General features: G+C 38.6%; 1 protein-coding gene across 1 annotated transcript in view; it reads left to right on the top strand.

Moving 5' to 3' along the window:
- The window catches only part of CUTC (cutC copper transporter), a 45,314-nt gene that overhangs the window by 11,150 nt on the left and 12,524 nt on the right, over positions 1 to 21,640 (top strand). The window contains exons 3-6 of the mRNA XM_007939967.2: positions 1,208 to 1,267; positions 10,338 to 10,547; positions 11,213 to 11,248; positions 15,824 to 15,957. Of these exons, the coding sequence (XP_007938158.1) occupies positions 1,208 to 1,267; positions 10,338 to 10,547; positions 11,213 to 11,248; positions 15,824 to 15,957 (440 nt within the window). The remainder of the gene's footprint in view (positions 1 to 1,207; positions 1,268 to 10,337; positions 10,548 to 11,212; positions 11,249 to 15,823; positions 15,958 to 21,640) is intronic.

Genomic DNA, 21,640 nt, shown 5'->3' with positions numbered 1-21,640 from the left:
GATTATCTTCTGTGTCTGTGTTAATTGGTTTCCCTTTTCTTTGTTGAAGAGAGTCTGTGCAGTCTTTCTGCCTAGTCCACCATCTTGCCAGAACTCCTCTTATTTATTTATTTTTTTTTGACGATACTTTGAAAAATGTAAAACCATCCTTAATTTGGCAATAAAAAAGAAAGAAGTCATGGATGAACTTGAGAACATGATAAATGAAAGAGATCAGTCATAGAATACCACATATTATATGATTCCATTTATATGAAATATCCAGAATAGGCAAATCTGTGGTGGTAGAAAGTGGATTAGAGATTGCCTGAGTCCGAGGGGCGTGAGGAAAAGGGGAGGTGACTGCTAAAGAGTACAGGGTTCCTTTTGGGGGTGATGAAAATTGTCCAATTTGATCGCACTATCAATTGTAGTGGTGTTGGTTGCACAATTCTGTGAATATAATAAAACACACTGTACACTTTAAATGAGTGAATTTAAATGTATGGTATGGGAGTTATATCTCAATAAAGTTGTTATTAAAAAAAAAAAATACTTAGTCTGCAGGCCATAATGAAAACAAGGTGTGAGTGGGCCTTTGGCCTGCAGGTCAGTTTGCTGGCCCTGAATCTCTAGTCCTGCTTTTACTTTCCTCAACCTCAGATTATTTTGAAGCAAGTAATATATTTGATGTGTTTTAATCCATTGTAGTTGCTCTTATTGATGTTCAAATGTCTCATCTTTGGCCAGTAGGAGCCTCTCCAAGTTGGTTCCTAAAACCTTTTGACAAGACCCAAGTAGTCTGATAGTTCTTTTGCTTCCAACATTTTCTTATTTGTGTAATGAACCTGATTTAAGCTACACAAAAGTAACTTGTTCTTTTTCTTAACAGAATATAAAGACTTCTTGGTAACAGATTATGTGTTTTCTTATCAACAAAGAGTCAGCAATCCACTATGATCAGTCCATAAACAACTTGTTTATTCTAAATTCTTTCTCTATGGATAGGCAAATTTTAAGGGACTAGTTTAGCTTGCATTAACTCTGTAAGTTTGGCTCTCAGTAACAATGTGGGTTGCAGAATATAGTTGGATTAGTTTTATAATTTGATTTCTCTTAGACAATTTCTAAGATGCTATTCTTTATTTGGAAAAAAAATGTAAAGGGTTTACTATTTAGTAAGAGTTTATTTTGGACAAATTATTTTTGAGCAATGCTTTTATCGCAGGTGCTGGTCGGATTGAATTATGTTCTAGTTTATTGGAGGGAGGAACCACACCCAGCATGGGTAAGTATCCATTTTCACAGCATTCTAGTAAGAATTTGCAGAGCCTGGAGACAATTGCTACTCAGTTTCACTGGAGTCCTTTACTGATGTCACATTAACTGTGTTATAGTTATTATATCAATCAGACATACTTAAGATTGTAAGTAATGGAAAATCTATTAAAGACTTGACCAAGTAGATTTTTTTTCCTCCCTTATATATCAAAAAGTTCAGAGGAAGGTAGTTGTTGTTAACATTGGTTCAGCTGCTCTGCATTAATATCAAGGACCCAGGCTTTTATTATATATGTATATATTATGATTTGGGTGAAAATTTATAGAGCAAATTCACTTTCCATACAGCAGTTCACGTACATTTTGTCTCATGACATTGACTACGATATACCACAATGCGACAGCTCCCCTCCCACTTCCTCCCGATAATTACCTCTTCCCTATGTCCATCCCTCCATGCACTCTTGCCCCCTGAGCTGTCTCCCTGTGCATAAAAAGCCCTTCTTCTCCCATGGTTGTTCTCTCCAAGGAGTATATCTGCCTCAGGTAAATGTTCAACTCATATGCTGTCTTTCATTTGGCTGGAAGCCACAGGTATGGGTTCAATTCCAGACCTGAAGGGCAGCTAGGGGCCACAGTCTTAGTGGTTCCACCAGGCTCTATCAGACCAGCAAACCTGGTCCCCTGCCCTTTTTTTTTTTCCAAATGATTTTGAGTTTTGATCCACATTGTTCTCCCTCTCTATCCAGGATCTCCTACATAGATCCCCCTCTGAGTTGTTGACAATGGCACCATCTAGTTCTTCTGGTCTCATAGTCATATAAGCTGTGGATCACATGGTGTACCAGTGGCTAGGACTAATTGTTTCCATGAATCTTTGGTTTTCTTCATTTCTATTTGCTCTGGATGAGGAGAGACCCATCATTGCATCTAGATGGCTGCTTGCAAGCTTTTAAGATCCCAGTCGCTACTTGCCAAAGTAGGAGGTGGAACAATGTTTTGTGTGGTATGTTATGCCAATTGAGCTTGATGTCCCCTGTGACTATGGTAAGGACCCAGGCTTTTTTCTTGTTTTAATCTTTTAATTCTGACATCCTTGGTATATTTGACTTTTGTTTTTATTTCTCCTCTCCTGGTCTTTATGCTATTGTTGTCGTATATTATACTTCTATGTATATTATAAACCCTACACTACATTGTTGTTACTTTTATTTAAAGAGAATCATCTCTTAATGAGATTAAATTATAAGAAAATACTCATTATATGTGTGTGTGGTGTGTAAAAATATAACTGTGCAGATATAATATGTATCTCCATGTGGTGACCCTTTCTGGTACTTGTCATTCCTTTGTGTAGATCTGTATTTCCATCTTGTTTCATTTTCCCTCTGAGCAGCAAGTACTTCCTTTAGCATTGTTTGTAGTGCAAGTATGCTAGTGATAAATTCTGTCAGCTTTTGTGTGTCCTAAAATATCTTTATTGCTCCTTCATTTTTCAAAGATATTTTTTGCTAAATGTAGAATTCTCGGTTGATAGTTATTTTTTTTCTTTCTATATTTTAAAGATGGTTTTCTATATTTTCTTGCTTGTATTGTTTTCAAGAAGAAATCTGCTATTCCTATCTTTTTTCTTCTCAACATAATGTATCTCTTTTCTCTGGTTGCTTTTAAGATTTTCTTTTTTTCTTGATTTTGAGCAATGTGATTTTTACTTTTTTTTAAATGGTATATATATATATATATATATATAATATGTATGTATATGTATATCTTCCTTTTTAGAGCACTTTAGGTTTATAGAAATGCTGTGCAGGAAATACAGAGAATGCCCATTTATGCCCTCCTGTCGGTGCACATTATTTCTCCTATTAACGGGTGGCATTCCTGTGATACATTTGTTAAAATTGATGAACCAATATTGATATATTATTACTAACTAAAACCCATAGTTTACAATGGATTTCACTCTGGGTTTTGATAAATGCTTACTATCATGTATCTACCATTACTGTATCACAAAATAATTTCACTGGCCAAAAATTGCTTTGTGCTCTACCTACTCATCCTTCCCCTGGCCCCATGGCAACCACTGATCTTTTCACTGTCTCTGTAGTTTTGCCTTTTCCAGAATGTCATATAGTGTGTAGCTTTTTCTGACTGGTTTCTTTCATTTAGCAGAATGCATTTAAGGTTCCTCCATGTCTTTTCTGGCTTGATAGCTCATTTCTTTTTATTATGGGAATATTCTGTTATTTGGATATACCACAATTTATCCATTCACCTATTGGAGGATATCTTGGTTTCTTCCAATTTTTGGCAATTACGAATAAAGCTGCTATAACCATCCATGTGCAGGTTTTTATGTAAACATACATCTTAATCTCATTTGGGTAAGTACCTATGAGTGCAATTGCTGATCAAATGGTGAGCATACGTTTAGCTTTGTAAGAAACTGCCAGGCTGTCTTCCAAAGAAGCTGTATTGTTTTGCATTCCCACTAGCGATGAGTAAGAGTTCCTGTGAGCAATGTTATTTTGATGTACCTGGATATGGCTTTCCTCATATTCTTTGGATCTGTGCATTTTTATTTTTCATCAAAGTTGGAAACTTTTCAATGTTCAAATATTTTTTTCTGTCACTCTCCTCTTCCTTCAGAGACTTCATTTATATTAGGCTGCTTAAAGTTGCCTCACAGTGTACTGATGTGCTGCTTTATTTATTTATTTTTAAATGTTCCTTCTTTGTGTTTCATTTTGGATAGTCTTTGCTATGTATTTCAGGTTTACTCATCTGTTATTCTGGAGCTCTGCTAGCGTAGTGCCTAAGGCATTTGACTGCTGACCAGAACGGTGATGGTTCAAACCCACCAGTCACTCCTCGAAAGGAAGATGGGGCAATCTACTTCCGTAGTGATACTGCCTCGGAAACCCAAGGAGGGGTCGCTATGAGTCAGGTCCGACTTCACAGCACACAACAACAACAACAATCTGTTATTCTGCAACATCTAATGTGCTGTGAATGCCATCTAGTATCTTTTCATCTCACTCATTATAGTATTCATCTCTAAAAGTTTTATTTTAATCTTTTTTTAATATATGTATGTATCTCCCATGTCTCTTCTTAACTTTTTGAACATACAGAATGAAGTCATAGTAGCTGTTTTATTATTTTTTAAAAATGCATTTTATTGAAATATAATTTATGTACAGTGAAATACACAAAACTAAAGTGACATGGGGTCAATGCATTTTTTTTTTCTTCAGTGTTTCCTTCCCTCCCCTCCCACCCCTGGAAACCAACGAAGAAAGTTTCTTTCCATATATCCTTGACTTTTTACAATAATGAACTAATATTATATTTGTCCATCTGTCTTTGCTATTGTTTTGGTATTTGCTAAATATTTGTACTAGTCCTCTTTTTTATTTTGATGTAAAGGTTTATCATTTTTCTTTGAGGTTACCCTGTGATTTATGATTTCTTCCCAAATTTAGAACAGTCCATTCTATTTTGTAGTTGTCTTGACTTCCCTACCATTTAGAAGTTCTGTAACTACACAGTTTTTCCTTCTTTTTGGTTTGTAGTTGTCTTCATTTGTCAATTGATATCTCTGGTTCCCTGTTTACAATGTTGTAGGCTTATTTCCTTTGGATACTTCTATAACTGGGTTGGTTTCTGGGTTATGTCATCATGTGTATTAATGGTGAGTTGTTGTTTGCTTTTGTTGGTTCTCTGTCCAAGGGACCTCCTTTAGCATTTCTTATAAGGTTGGTCTGGTTTTAACAAATTCCCTTAATTTCTGCTTATCTAGAAATGTCCTAATTTCACCATCATATTTGAGGGACAGTTTTGCCAGGTATATAATTCTTGGTTGGAAATTTTTCTCTTTCTGGGTTTTATATATACCATCCCATTGTCTTCTCACCTGCACGGTTTCTGCCAAGAAATCTGAGCTTATTCTTATTGGTTGTCCCTTGTAGGTAACTTTTTGCTTTTCCCATGCGGCTTTTAGAATTATTTCTTTGTCTTTGGTTTTGGTGAGTTTTATGGTGATATGTCTTGGTGATTTTCTTTTGGAGTCCGTCCTGCTTGGGGTTCATTGGACTTCTTGAATGGATATCTTCTTATCTTTCATCATAACAGGAAAATTCTCTTCCAACAAATCTTTGACTATTTTCTCTGTGGTTTTATTTTTTTCTTCCTGTTTTGGAATTCCAATGATACGTAAGTTATTCCTTTTGATGGTATCCCACATGAACCTTAGGCTTTCTTCATTTTGTTGGCTTTCCAAAGAAGTATTGAGGTATTTGCCTTCAATCTCACTAATTCTGTCTTCCATTGATACAGTTCTACTCCTTTACTCATTCAATGAGTTACCTATTTAGTATTAATCTTCTGGACTTCTATCTGTAGATTTCTTATCATTTCTCATTTTTCATTTATTTTGTCATTTTGTTCTTGTATTGTCTTTTGAAACAGTTCAAGGGTTTTCTCTGTGTTTTCCTCCATTTTGTCAGTGTTTTCCTTGTCAATTTGCTGAAGGTACCTAAATACAATTCTTTTGAATTCCTTATCAGGGAGTTCCAGTGCTGTGTATTCCTCAGGGCTGTGCTTTGGGTCTGTATCCTGGTCCCTTGTTTCTCCTGCTTTATCTTGCTTCTCTGTGTGGGCTGTGATGCTCTGTTGTCTCCAAGACATTGGGGGCTTTTTGTGTTTATATTTAATTGGTGTTTGTATGTTGAACTGAGGAGCTCTGATAGCGTAGTGCCTAAGGCACTTGACAGCTAACCAGAAGACTGGTGGTTCAAACCCACCAGCCACTCCTTGGAAGGAAGGTTGGGCAATCTACTTCCGTAGTGATACCGCCTCGGAAACCCAAGGGGGGTCACTATGAGTCAGGTCTGACTCAACGGCACATAACAACAGCAACAACATGTTGGAGTGGCTTGCCCGCAATTTTCATTTTCTTTTGTTTTGTTTGTATGTTATCTATGTAAGCAGGGTACTATGCTTTGCTCCTCTATTTGCTAGTTGGCAGCACTTATACACTCACCACCTGTCTCCTTTCCTGTTTTCTGCCTCCCATACGTCCCTCCTGTCCTTGGCAAATTGAGCCTACTCTTAGGTCCCTGGAATCTGAATGAGAAATGCTATCACTTTAAAATCCAAAATGTTGAATGTTTACACTTGTAAACATTCAAAATGGCTATACCCTCAGTCACTTTAAATATCCAAAATGGCCGGTGCTTGTAAACAATAAAAATGGCTGTGTCCTTGGTCACTTTAAATATCCAAAATGGCTACCACTTTTAAACCTTCAAAATGGCTGTGCTGTCAGTCACTTTTTTTTTTTTTATTTTAAGAGCTTGTTTTACATTCAATGTAACGTGTACATTTAGTTTCATTCCCCAGCTCAGTCACTTTAAATATCCAAAATGGCCACTGCGTGTAAACAATCAAAATGGCTGTGCCCTCTGGACAGCTGAAAGTCCACAGCTCAGGTTGTCTCCCTCCTTGCTGTTTCCCTTCCTGGTCATAGGCCACCAGTGCAGTCGTCCCTGTAGCCCTTGGCGACCAGGGCTGATCTTTAGGTCAATTCTCAGGTCCCAACACCACTTGGAAATATTCAGGCTGTTGGTCCTGTCAAAGCAGCTGACAGTCCACTGCTCCAACCATCTCCGTACTCACTGTGTTCGTTCAGGTTTTTCCACTAGTTGGTGCCTAATCCGCTTCTGTGTACTTCCTTTCAAAGCTCAGGGCTACAGGAACATCTTCTGTATCTCTGTCAATTGGTTTCTCTTTTCTTTGTTGAAGAGGGTCTGTGGAGCTTGTCTACCTATTCCGCCATCTTACCAGAAGTCTATGGTAGCTGTTCTAATGGCCTTCTCTGTTAATTCTAGTATCTGTTTGAATTCTGGGTTGGGTTTTTTTGCTTTCTTTATTGCCTCATGATGTATCATATTTTCCTATCTGTAATTTTTTTATACTAGGGATTGTGAATTCTACTTTTTTGGGTACTAAATATTTTTGTCTTCCTATAAATACTCTTGAGCTTTATTCTGGGATGTAGTTAGACTAGTTGGAAATAGTTTGGTCCTTTTAGGTCTTGCTTTTAAGGTTTGTTAGGCAGGTTTGGAACAATGCTCAGTCTAGAGCTAGTTATTTCCCACCACTGAGGCAAGAGTCTTCTGTGTACTCTGCCCAGTGTCCCATGAATCTTGTTGAGGTTTTCCTGTCTCACTGACATGAAACAAGCGTTATTCCCAGCCCATTGTGACTGTCAGAAACTATTACAATCCTCTTCAGTACTTCTTTTCCTGGCTTTGTGTAGTTAAGCTGCATGCATTTGCTCATCAGTACTTAGCGGAATATTCGAGGGAGGCTTTTTGCAGATCTCTAGAGTTCTCTTTCTCTCCTTCTCTATATTCTCTCCTACAGAAAAACTCTAACCACCTTGGTCTCCCTGGAATCTCAGCTCTATCTCCTCAACTCAGAGAATTCTTTGGGCTCCACCTGGGTTCCTTCTCCCTGCTCTATGTCCTAGAAACTCTCTAGACTATAATCTGAGTCAGTCATAGGGCTCACCTCATTTGTTTCCCATCTTTCAAGAATCACTGTCCTTGGTTTTGTAATGTCCAGTATCTTGCAAACCATTGTTTCATACGTTTTGTCCCTTTCTTGGTTATTATAGGCAGGAAGGTAAATCTAGTCTCTGTTATCTGTCTTGGCCAAAAGCTGAAGTCCCTATATAAACTTTTGATTCCTAAAATATGCTACTCTGAGATTGATAACATTTTAAAAAACCCACTGCCATCAAGTCAATTTCAACTCATAGTGACCCTTTAGGACAGAGTAAAAGTGCCCCATTGGGTTCCAAAGGCTTTAGATCTTTACAGAAGCAAATTTCCTTACCTTTCTCCTGCAGAACCAGCTGGTAGGTTTGAACCACCAACTTTTGGTTGGCATCCGAATGCTTTAACTGCTAACACCACCAGAGCTTTTTCTTGATGAGATTATTTGGTATAAAGGGTTATATATACAGCAGCCTTCTGGAACCTTCTCAGTAAAGGAGGACATTCGTTGGCAGTTCTAAAATCTCTAAAACATATTTGTGAATAATGCAGTTTGTTTTTTTTGCAGTACCAATCATGATGCATTGCTTGGTGCTGGTATTATGGTTACCTTATGCAATATTTGAGTTCTTTTATCAGAGAAGAAGAAGGAAATTTATGTTGGGTAAACAACTAATAGTGCTTGCCACAGATCTTAAATTATTGAAAGTTTCTGAGCTAGCCACAAATTGTGTCATAGGTAATTTTTTCATAGATTTCTATATAGAGTAATAAATAAGTAGAACTTTGCTCCCTTTTACATAGCTCTTTCAAAAAACAAGAAAAAATAAAGTCTTTGCTGAATATCTTTGTCCAGTGAGGGTCATAAAATTTGAAACAATTTAATCATCTATCTAAAACCAAACCTGTTTTCATTGAGTCATTTGCCCCTTACGGTTGACCCCATGTGTACATAGTAGAACTGCTCCTTAGGGTTTTCATGGCTCTGATCTTTACAGAAGTGGATTGCCAGGCCTTTCTTCTACAGAGTGGCTGTGTGGGTTCAAACCACCAACCTTTAGGTTAGCAACCAATCCAAGGCTGTAAATCTTTACAAAAGCAGACTACCACTTCTTTATTCTGCAGAGTGGCTGGTAGGATCATCAGGGCTTCTCCAAACCATCTTTGTGAACCCAAACCCACTGCCATTGAGTTGATTCTGACTCATAGCGACCCTATGGGACAAAGAAGAACTGCACTATAAGGTTGGCAAGGCTGTAAATCTTTATGGAAGCAGACCGCCTCATCTTTCAGCAGTTGGTGAGTTCAAACTGCCGACCTTTTGATTAGCAGCCAAATGCTTTAACCACTGTGCCTCTCAAGCTCCAACCATGTCTATAGTAGGTTTTAAACAGAGCTATAATCAGTTAAAAAGGAGAAACTGTATCTTAGGAATCCGCTGGCAGAAGATTGAGCCTGAGAGTTACTATGCTTCCATATGTCACATGCTAGTCAAAGGGTTTTGAGCCAAAAGGTTTTTATTGAGTCAACTAATAAATATTTCCAAAATGCCATTTATTTCCCTTTTATTTTCCAAATTTTTTACGATTGGCTTTCCTATTACTTAAGGAGCTCTGGTGGTGTGGTTGAACCAGTTGGCTGCTAACCAAGAGGTTGGCAATTTGAACCCACCAGCTGTTCCATGGGAGAAAGATGAGGCAGTCTACTTCCATAAAGATTTACAGCCTTGGAAACCTTATGAGGTAATTCTATTCTGTCTTACAGTGTTGTTAGGAATTGGAATTGACTCAATGGCCTGCGGATTTTTGGTTTGGTTCCTATTACTTAACTTTCACCATATATACATTTTTTTTTTCTTAGTGTCCTCCTTCCCTTTAGATCCATCTTTCTTTCTTTCTTCCTTTTTTAATTGTGATTTGGGTGAAAGTTTACAGAGTTAAGTAGGTTTTCTTTTTAGCGATTCATACACATTTTATTTTGTGACATGGATTATAATCCCCCTAATATAACGGCTCTCTCTCCACTTCTTCCCTGTGTTTACCATTTTACTTCATCCTTCTTTGCTGTCCCTTTCTGCTTTCTGAGCTTCATCCCTGGGCAGATGCTGCGCTTTGATTGTGTATGGTTGCTTGTTCTAAGGAATGCATACCTCCCTGGTATTTTTGTTTACCTTATAGGCCTGTCATTTGGCTGAAAGTTGAGCCACAGAGGTGAGTCCAGTTACAGGTTTGAAGGGTGTCTAAGGTCCATAGTCTTGGGGCTTGCATCAGGCCAATAAGCCTGGTCTTTTTCATTATTTTGAATTTTGTTCCACATTTTTCTCCCATTGTATCCAGGACCGTCTATTGTGGTCCCTTTCCATCTTTCTTATGGTTTCTTCAGTCATTTCTTCCTTTTCTTTTGGAAGTGATATACAAAAACATTTAAAAGTCTAATAATATCTTATTGACTTCCTTAAGCTTTTAGCTCACATTTGAATTTTAATTCATCAGCTCTCTGTTCTCATAGGTGTCCTTCAAGTAGTGAAGCAGTGTGTCCAGATCCCTGTCTTTGTGATGATTCGGCCACGAGGAGGTGATTTTTTATATTCAGATCGTGAAATTGAGGTGATGAAGACTGACATTCGTCTTGCCAAGCTGTATGGTGCTGATGGTTTGGTATTTGGGGCTTTGACTGAAGATGGACACATTGACAAAGAGCTGTGCATGTCCCTTGTGGGTAAGGATTTTGTATTTGAGACCAAAGAGCCCCTAATGATGATTGAATTTATAGACCCAGTTATGGGAAAATGTATCACAATACTGACTTTTCAGTTATACCTGCAGGCCCTTATACTAGCCTAGCCATTTTAAACAGTAGTGACTTAGATGTTTGGGGTGGAGGGTATGTGGTATAGCCCTCCAAACTCTCCTGAGTTTCTGTAGTTCGGGTTCTGCTACTGTTCCTGTAGGGTCTAATGGAGGTTTACCTTGATTCCTTTAACTGCTACACCAAAAACTTCAAAGGGTATTACAGTTGGTGAAGGTGAGGAGATGTGGAGAGGACAGAAGCAAACTACCAAAATATTTCTTGAAGATTCTCAGAGGTGTAAATAATAGCTTTAATGTAATGCTATACTCATAGTTGTCAGATCATTTAATTTTTATTAGATGCCTCTAAGGAGTGGATAACTAGTTTTTTTAACCTAGAAATCAGGGATTAGTTGAAAGATAGGACTTTTGAATTTATAAGACTACCATTTTATTATTATTTTAGTTCACTTTCTTCACTTCTTAGGAGAAGAAACTATTTTAAAAAAAGTCCCATCTAGTGTGAAGAATTCTGTATATAATTATCAGTGATAATCTCTTCATTCATGCTGTTCTATAACTTTCTTTTAATAGCTATTTGCCGTCCTCTGCCAGTCACTTTCCACCGAGGTGAGTCATTTCTATCTTAGAAGTTCTGTGGAACAGTGTCTGTTTTTAGTTTTTCAAAACGTCACAACATTTTATGGAACACAGTTCTGTAGCTCTATAGTGTTACTGGTGGTTTTCTTTATAATGACCTTGGGACTAAATATTTAATTTAGAGATGGGCGCTCTGGTAGCATAGTGGCTAAGGCACTTGACTGCTAACCAGAAGGCTGGCGGTTCAAACCCACCAGCCACTCCTTGGAAGGAAGATGGGGCAATCTACTTCCGTAGTGATACTGCCTCGGAAACCCAAGGAGGGGTCACTATGAGTCGGGTCCGACTCGACGGCACATAACAACAACAACAACAATAATTTCTAGAAATTTTGAGACCTTAGTTATGAATTTGGCTGTTAACTAAAATGTCAGCGGTTCAAACCCACCAGCCACTCCACAAAAGAAAGATAAGCCAGTCTACTTCTGTAAAGATTTACAGCTTTGGAAACCCTGTGAGTTGGAATCAACTCAAAGGCAGTGGATTTGATTTGGTCTTAGTTATGAAAAATTGTTAAAACTAGATGTTGCAGGGGAGGATATAATAGAGGAAGCATATCCACAGGTGCTTACCTTAGATTGCCTTAAAAAACACTCAAACCAAACTCACTGCCATCGAATTGATTCCGACTCATAACAGCCCCCGTTGGGTTTCCAAGGCTGTAAATTTTTACAGAAGTAGATTGCCCTATCTTTCTTCTGCAGAGCAGCTGGTAGGTTTGAATCACTGAATTTTTGGTTAGTAGCTAAATGCCTTAACCACTACACCATCAGAGTTCCTTTAGATTGCCTTCGGCAACCCCAAAAGGAATAAATCTCTGTGACCAGCAGAATGGAATGTGCTGGCTAATTTAAGCTAGGCAATCATTCGTAGAGCTAGGAGTAAGGTCAGCTTTCCCAGATGATTACAGGCTGCCTGAAATACCTGAAGAATTGGATACTATTAAGAAGGAGGAAAGAAGAAATAGATACTAGATAGATAATAAACAGATGTCCACTATAATGTACAAAATTCCTTTCCGTTATTAATAGCTACTTTGCATCATTGGAGCTCTGGTGCCGCAGAGCCTAAGGCATTTGACTGCTAGCCAGAAGGTTGGGGGTTCAAACCTACCAGCTACTCCGCAGAAGGAAGACCAGGCAATCTACTTCCGTAAAGATTTACTGCCTCGGAAACCCAATGGGGTCACTGTGGGTCAGAATCGACTTGATGGCGGTAGGTTTGGTTTTTTTTTGGTTTGCATCAAGGAGCTCTAGTGATGCAGTGCTGTGGTCATTAAGGTTATATGTCACCTTGGCTGGGCCTGGTTTTGAGTGGTTGGGCAGCTGGTTATAGTTATTCCCCATGATGACACTGGCAGTCAGTGCCGGGGTGGAATCTGCCATGAGCAGCTGAATGGCTGCTTTAGGGATGTGGTCTGCTTCCAGTATATAAGGAGAAGCTTAGGGTATGGCCTGCAGATTTTGGGCATGCATGGACCCTGCATGCAGCTGAGTCTTCATTCAGCAGCCTGTAATATTTCCTGCCAGTCTTGGGCTGTCTCTGGACTTGAACTAGTGGCCTGCCGTGTTGTTTGGTAATCTTGGGACGGTGCCTTTTTACTGTTGACCTTGGATTTACCAGCCTCAGCAGTTAGCAGCTGCCTGACTGAAGAGATGCCTCCAGTTGCAGTGGACAGGGAGCAAGAGTCAGAGCTAAGCCCAAGATCCAGGGGCTTTCACCCAGCCCCTAGAGCTGGCACTTTGAACTTGGACTTCTAGCCTCCAAAACTGTAAGAGAATAAACTGCTATTTGTTAAAGTCACCCATTTATGGTATTTTCTGTTAGTGTAGCACTAGAGGACCAAAACAAGTGCTAACTAATCAACTGGGATCTTAAAAGCTTGCAAGTGGCCATCTAGATGCAACGATGAGTCTCTATTTGTCTAGAGCAAAGAAGAATGAAGAAAACCAAAGATACATGGAAACAATTAGTCCAAGGGACTGGTACACCATGTGAACCTCAGCCTGTATCACTGTGAGACCACAAGAAGTAGATGGTGCCTGGCTGCCACTGTCAGCCACTTGGAAGGGGATCTATGTAGGAGATCCTGGATAGAGAGGGAGAACAACGTGGAACAAAATTGAAAATCAAAAAAAAAGGAGGGGTCCAGGTTTGCTGGTCTGATAGAGCCTGATGAAGCTATGGCCCCTAGCTGCCCTTCAGGTCTGGAAATGAACCCACTCCTATGGCTTCCAGCCAAACAAAAGACAGACATATGAGCTGAACATTTACATTAGGTAGATACACTCTTTAAATCGACCATGGGAGAATAGAAGGGCTGTTGATACACAGGGAGACAGCTCACGGGGCAGGAGTGCATGGAGGGATGGACACAGGGAAGAGGTAACTATGGGGAAGAAGTGGGAGGGGAGCTGTTGCACTGTGGGGAATTGCAGTCAATGTCATGAGAAAGTGTATGTGAGCTGCTATATGGAAAATGAATTTGTTCTATAAACTTTCACCCAAATCACAATAAAAATTAAAAAAAATAAAATAAAAAAGCATTCAGCTGCTAACTAAAAGATCAGCAGTTTGAACCCATCAGCCAGTCTGTGGGAGAAAGATGAGGCAGTCTGCTCTATAAAGATTTACAGCTTTGGAAACCCTATCGGGCAATTCTGCTCTGTCCCAGAGGGTCACTATGAGTCAGATTTGACTGGACTGATAGCAGTGGATTTTTTGGACTCTGCATCAGAATGTTTCTAAAAACTATCTGATAGTTTCACATAAAAAAGATACTTCCTATCTGCAAATCAGGTAGTTAAAATATTCATAGGCCAAGCATTGGTAAGACGGAGGAAAGGAGGCACGAGTTAATTTTGCCTCTGGAGGGCATTACCATTGCACATGAAAAGAAGTGTTTAGTCAGTTTACCTTTTTGGCTTCATGATATGCTTGAGAAAGTGTTGAATGTTTTTCTCTTGGTTTGAATAAACATTCAAAGATTAGGATAAGCATTTGCATACATTAATTGATACTAGGGCTGATGGTTCCAACCCACCAACCACTCCTGGGAAGGAAGGTTGGGCAATCTACTTCCCTAGTGATACTGCCTTGGAAACCCAAAGGGGGGTCGCTATGAATCGGGTCCAACTCGACGGCACATAACAACAACAACAACAAGGGATACTAGAGATAAAGATTTTTGTTACTCTTGTTTCTTGATGTGATGGATGGCACTACCAGAAAACTTTTCTTTGACTTACTATTTAAATCCATCAATTACTAAAATATGTTAAATTGCTTAAAAGTCAACACCTTAAGGTGCCATTCCTAGCCCCTCCTCACCACAAAAAGTTTTTAAACATGAAAATAATTCATTAAATATTCATCTAAAACATGTGTAGTTTAAATTTTAGCATGCTAAATAATTAAAAAATTAAACTAATCATACAGAATATATTTTTCTTTTATTAAACTAAGAAAATGGCTTCAAATTTCTGTTCTTCCAGTAAGTTTAACAAAAATATTTTAATGTTTTAGAAATTTGTAGCAATTTAACATTATCTGGGGTTCTACTTTTTTTTTTTCTCTTATGAGAATATGGTAGTGTAATGATTGATAAGAAGGTGTTGCCATCCAAAAAAGGAAAATCCTCTGAAGTAGATTTAGCTGCCTGGATGCAGTAAAGGGTGAAAGGAAAGGGTCTATCCCAGGACGCTAGCACCTACCCAGTCTAGCCATCAATTAGAACGTATATGTCAGGTACCAGTTCTGAGACCCACAACAGAAGTGGTTTTTGCTGCTTTGGGGTTCCTGTGCCACTTTCCTCTCTGATGATTCTAGGGAGGAGAGGCGTCTCTTAGAAAGTAGGATGGAATTGAAACTTCATAGAGACAAATATAAGCAATTGTCCTTATACTATGAGCCTTGAATATGAAGAATTAGTATAAAATGTTAGTCAATAATGAGAATGTGAACCAAGGGCCCTTTCTAGGTCTAGTAAGGGTAGTATTTCATTCTATTTAGTCTGCTTTGCCTGAAGGCTTAGAGCAAAGTTTCCAAAATTTGAGTCATTTACATATCATATATATATATATAGTTATACCATACATGAGTGGTACCTATGTTAGTTTATTTAATTTTATTTAAATAAAATCTTAGGTGAGTTTGTTTTTTAAAGAAAAACTTAAAACTACTGCAAATTGGAATTTTTTAATTTCTAATCTGCATTAAAGTAAATACATCTGTTAAAATGTATACCATCTGAAATGATCATGTGTAAAATGGTTTGCAGACTGTGGTGTGCTGGTAAACTGGCTCTTGGAAAAAGAATTCTGATTTGTGATATTTGCTGATTTCTGTGGTGTAAATATTCCACCGTGACTGATTTCAAGCTACCAGTTGATTAACAACCTGGCTTGCAAAGTTTCTGGATATTTCACATTTGTCTCTTTTGTGCGAGTGTAAACTAGATCTAGCACACCACTGTATGTATATTATATTTTAGAAAACGCTGCATTACAAGGTATCTGTTCAAAATTCAAATTAATTTTATTTCAGCTTTTGACATGGTTCGTGATCCAGTGGCAGCTCTAGAGACACTCTTAACCTTAGGATTTGAACGAGTATTGACCAGTGGATGTGACAGTTCAGCACTAGAAGGACTACCCCTAATAAAGCGACTCGTAGATCAGGTACATGCAATTTTATTCCCTTCTTCCTAAGACTCTAAGATGGTTACTCCTGGCATTCTGCTGTTTAGCTAGGTTGTGAAAGTAGTTACTGACTTCATGATTACACTATAGGAAAAAGCAAGCAGCCAGTGATAGAGTTGTATAATTTATATTTCTTTCACATGAGTACTTTTCAGTAACCAAGGATCTTCAAATGATACGTAATGCCTAAGGATTGGACCTAACTGAATAACCACAGCATTTTACCTTTTCTCTGCCATCTGGTATAGTATAGTTTTAAGCTATGCCTTCCTACTATTAGCCTATCAGGATTCCATAAAAATTTTATGAGATAATTATTATTTGGAAGTATATTCTAAAATTATGTTCTTCTTCTTTTATCTCTATCAAAAAAGAAGGAGGTATCTTTTTCTCTTGTCCCCTAGTTAGTGTCATTTGTAGAGTAGTCAAAGGATTGCTTAGTGTGTCTGTGTTTCTTTGACACCAATGCAGAGGCATTCTAAAATAAGATCTACAGTATGAACTTTGAGATCAGAGGGTTCTGGGTTTGAGACTCATATTTGACACTTATTTGCTATATGATATTGTGTAGGTTGTTATTGTTGTTATGTGCCATCGAGTCGACCCCTCCTTGGGTTGCTGAGGTAGTATCACTACGGAAGTAGATTGCCCAACCTTCCTTCCGAAGAGTGACTGGTGGGTTTGAACCACCAGCTTTCTGGTTAGCAGTCAAGTGCCTTAGGCACTGTGCTACCAGACTCCTATTTAGTAGGTTACTAACCTTTAATCCTGTTTCCTCATGTGTAAAATGGAAAAAATTTTAGTAACTCCTTTATGGTGGTTCCAAGGCTTGGTAAACATAAGATATGTAAAAGACATAGCACCAGTGCTTGGCATATAGATCTTAATACACATTAGTTACTGTTGCTGTTATTAATAACATTATTTATTTTGTGTAGACATCTGATTATCTGAAAATTATTTTAATTGATTATCTAAAAGTAATTTTCTTTCTACTTTCCTGTAGCTATGAAAATAATTTTCAGAAATTTTTCTTAAGGATTTGGTGTGGCTTTGCTAGTTTGGGACTTAGTAATTTATAAATATTTATTAAATAAATGTATTATGTGCAGAACAGGAGCTCTGGTGGCATAGTACCTAAGGCATTTGACTGCTAACCAGAAGGTTGGCGGTTCAAACCCCCCAGCCACTCCATGGAAGGAAGACTGGGCAATCTACTTCCATAAAGATTTACTGCCCTGGAAACCCAAAACCAAAACCAAAACCAAGCTCACTGCCATTGACTTGGATCCCTCCTTGAGTTTCCAAAGCAGTATCAGTGACTTTGATAGTGGGTTTGAACTGCCAGCCTTCTGGTTAGCAGTCAGATGCCTTAGGCACTACACCACCAGAGCTCCCAAAGGAAAGCTCCCTTTTGGAAACCCAAAGGGGGTCACTGTGAGTTGGAATTGACTCAGTGGCAGTGAGTTTGGTTTTTTTGGTTTTATTATGTGCTGGCCATTTGTATTATGATGGGGAGGTGTGTGTGTGTGTGTGTGTGTGTGTGTGTGAATATTGAATGTGAAGAGAAGAATGATATCCAGAACCTTGGAAACCTTATTAAAGAGTTTGTATTTTATCCTTGATTCAGTGGCAAAGTCTGGAGGGTTTTAAAATAGAAGAGTTGATGAATCAGACTTCTACCTTAGAAAGGTTACTCACTACAGAGTAGAGAATAGGATAGATATAATTGCCAGTCTTGTATTACATTTCAAAATGTGTGTGTGTTAATGTGTCTGTGATTTGTAGGTTAACCATTGGATGGCAGGAAGAGCTGGGTTAGATATTCTCACACAGTACCTTTATTTGAAATAATTACTTACCAGTGTGATATACTGGTTAAAAGCACAGGTTTTGAGATTAAACAGGCCTGATTTAAACCCTGGGTTTATGATTTATTAACAGTGATTTAGGGTAAAGTGCCTAACCATCTTAAACCTTAACTTTTTTCATCTGCAAAGTAAGGATAATAATAGCACCTACCTCCTAGAATAGTAGTGAGAGATTGCCTCAGATAATAGCTCAATGTCTGACATTTCTTAAGTGCTTTATGTTATTGGATTGCTTTGATAACTTTTGTTCAGCATGTCATTTTAAACAATCTTTTATGGAAGGCCAAAAAAAAGTGATAGAATTTGTCTAATAAAAAATACCATTTGTGCATGCTTTGGAAAGCTTTCACTTGGTAAGAAACAGGTAAATGTGACACTTCTTTTCCTCGAAAATCATTTCAGCTTTCTGGGTAGTAAACGTTTTTTTAAATAGATGTTTTGTTTTGGTACATTTTAGACTACTAAATTTAGTCTTATTCCAGTTACTTCTTAACAGTTATTGAATTATCTGAAATAGCCTCTTCCTCCTTCACTTTCCTTCATTACTTTGCTTTATTTTTTCTTCATTGTACTCATTGCTACTTGAAATTTTATTATATAAATATATCTGTCTGTTGTCTTTTTTCTTTGAATGTGTAATCTCTATTACAGTGGAAACTTATGTCTTGTTCACCACAATATTCTTCATACCTGTAACAGTGCCTGGTACATGATAGGTACTCAAGTAAGTGGCATTTGATAAATACTTCCATGATAGATTGGTTTCTTGAGTTTAAATATTGCTCAGAAGGGCATTCTCTGAAAAATCTACAAAATGTTAGTCTACAAATTTTTTCACAGAATACATTTACTCCTCACTTACTAACATTATTAGGTTCCAAAGACCAGGTCATTATGTGAAAATCACCATTGTGGGAAAATGGAGGATGACCCCATCAGATCACAAAATGGAAGATAACTGCCAAATGATATCATTACATAACTGCCGAACCACTGAGAATCATGGCCCAGCCACATTGACACATAACATTAACATTGTACTCTTGCCATGCATCTCATCATTCCTTACTGCCAGACATACATTGTTAATATGTGTGGTGCAGTGAATTACTTGGTACAGGTCTTTTAGCCATGGTCTTTGTGACTCCCACCAGATGACTGGGTGGAACTATGCAAATATAAGGGGATTGGCTAGCTTGTAAGTAATGTAAATAAAGAGCATGGCACCCTTGTCAGAGTGGGACCATGCAAATAAGGTGCATAGAATTCCAATTGGGGGATTGGTTAGTTTTGTCATTCTGCTAGGTTTAAAATGAGCCCCTCTAGAGGCAGAAGGGGGCATTTCACTGCCATCAAGAGAAAAGCTGAAGGTGGAATGGATTGTGTCCTTTTACCTGAAATCCCTGCGCTGGACCTCCTTGGCAGAAACGACTGGCTGAGACAGCTGGCTGAGGCACAGTGGCAGCAGAAACAAAAGGCACGAGACAGAGTGGCAGGCTTACCAGCCCATGGAGCAAGAAAGCTGAGTGCTTTTGGGCAGGAGACTTGCTAGCAGAGTAGGGTACACCCAGGTGCATCTATCGGCAGAGCTAAAAGAACTTTGTAACACTTGCCTGAGCTGGGCAGAGGCCAGGCCAAGAAGCCAAGGGCCAGAGAGGTATGCCTGAGGGCGTGATGAAGGTGAGGCTGTCCTGATTAAAGAATTATCTCCTGAGAGCATTCCTGAACTTAAATTGTAACCTGTTACTTCTCTAATAAACCCCATAATCATGAGTGTTGTCTATGAGTTTTGGGTGGCCTTTGCTATGAAATTATCGAACCCAGGAGAGAAGTTACGAGTGCTGTGGGAGGGATGCCTTGTGTCAGAGTTGGTAAAAAGGCTGGAGGATGATGGCATGTCTGGCCTCATAGGAATAAGCCTTAGGCTGTTGATGGTGATTCTGTTTCCCCCTTGTGAGGTTGGAGGAGGTCAGAAGAAGGGGTCACCTCCATGTCCTTTTTGCAGTGTGCAAAAAGTCAAAATAGTAGATTTTTTTTTTTACTGTTGTCATAATTGTGAAATGTCAGATAATGAGATAATAAGTGAGGAAGTGAGGAGTAGGTGTATATACATTCCTTATTGGTATCTTTGGAGCTACCTTTCCAAAATGACATATAACTCAGCTTTCATGAAATATCGTGTCTTTGCAATGACAAATGTGCCACAAGTTGTGGTTTGACTCACTTGATTATTTTATTAAGTTAAATTACTAAATACTAGTTTAGAGGGTTTTTAATTTGGCTCAGTGGAGAGCAAAATTGGTTTGTTGACTCACACTGTACAAAAAGATTTTTTTGTACCTTGATATAATGTGCAACTAAGCCTATAACAGTCTATCAGTTTTTGTATGACATAATACACTGGGCAAATCTGCAAAAGACCTCTTCTAAGATATCACTAAGGTGCACCTGACCTAAGCTATGGTGTTTTCAGTAGCCTCATGTGCATGCAAAAGCTGGGCAGTGAATAAGGAAGACCAAAGAAGAATTGATGACTTTGAATTATGATGTTGGCAAAGAATATTAAATATACCATGGACTGCCAGAAGAATGAACCATATCTGTTGTGGAAGTGCAGCCAGAATGCTCCTTAGAAGCAAGGATGGCAAGACTTTGTCTCATGTGCTTTGGATGGATTATCAGGAGGGATCAGTCCCTGAAGAAGGATATCATGCTTGGTAAAGTAGAGGGTCAGTGAAAAAGAGGAAGCCTCTCAACGAAACGGACTGGCACAGTGGCTGAAACAGTGGGCTCACACAGCAACAATGGTGAGGATGACAAAGTTTCATTTTGTTGTTCAGAGAGTCTCTGTGAATTGGAACTGACTTGATGACACCTAACAACAAATCTTTTCAAGTCATTTATTGATCTCTGTTTCCCTTTTTTGCACCAGCATATTGTTATTTCTTATCTTCACTTTTTTTTTTTTTTATTAACTAAAAAAATCTGGAATTCTTTTTTGCAGGATGGCTTCTCCAATACATATGGCTTTTTGGAGCTACTGTACAGTTTGTTGCTATTAAATAAAGATTGCATGTTCAACTTAACTTTATACTAATAGTTACTTGTTGTTGTTGCTGCTGTTAGGTGCCGTTGAGTCATCTCCAACTCATAGTGACCCTATGCACAGCAGGACGAAATACTTCCCAGTCTTGTGCCAGCCTCAACAGTCCTTGCTATACAAGCCCATTGTTGCAGCCACTGTGTCTGTCTATCTCATTGAGGGCCTTCCCCTTCTTCATTGACCCTCCACTTTACCAAGTGTGATATCCTTCTCCAGAGAACAGTTCCTTCTGACAACATGACCAGAGCAGGCAAGACGAAGTCTGGCCATTCTAGCTTCCAAGGAGCATTCCGACTGCACTTCTTCCAGGATAGATTTATTAGTCCTTTTAGCAGACCATGGTACTCTTAGCATTCTTCTCCAGCACCACAGCTCAAAAGCATCAACTCTTTTTCAGTCTTCCTTATTCATTGTCCAGCTTTCAGATGCATAAGAGGTGATTGAAAATACCATGGCTTGGGTTGGGCCCACCTTAGTCTTCAAGGAGACATCTTTGCTCTTCATTACTTGAAAGAGGTCTTTTGTGGCAGATTTTCCCAATGCAGTACATCAACTGATGTCTTGACTGCTGCTTCCATTGGTGTTGATTATGTTGTTGTTGTTGTTAAGTGCCGTCGAGTCGTTTCCGACTCATAGCGACCCCATGCACAGCAGAACGAAACACTGCCCGATCCCACGCCAGCCCCAC

This window comes from Orycteropus afer, unplaced genomic scaffold (genome assembly GCF_000298275.1).
Source record: "Orycteropus afer afer isolate SDZICR_OR568_19922 unplaced genomic scaffold, OryAfe1.0 scaffold00064, whole genome shotgun sequence".
Lineage (NCBI taxonomy): Eukaryota > Metazoa > Chordata > Mammalia > Tubulidentata > Orycteropodidae > Orycteropus > Orycteropus afer.
The sequence above is the reverse complement of the archived record's forward strand: the minus strand, read 5'-3'. Positions and strand labels throughout refer to the sequence as shown.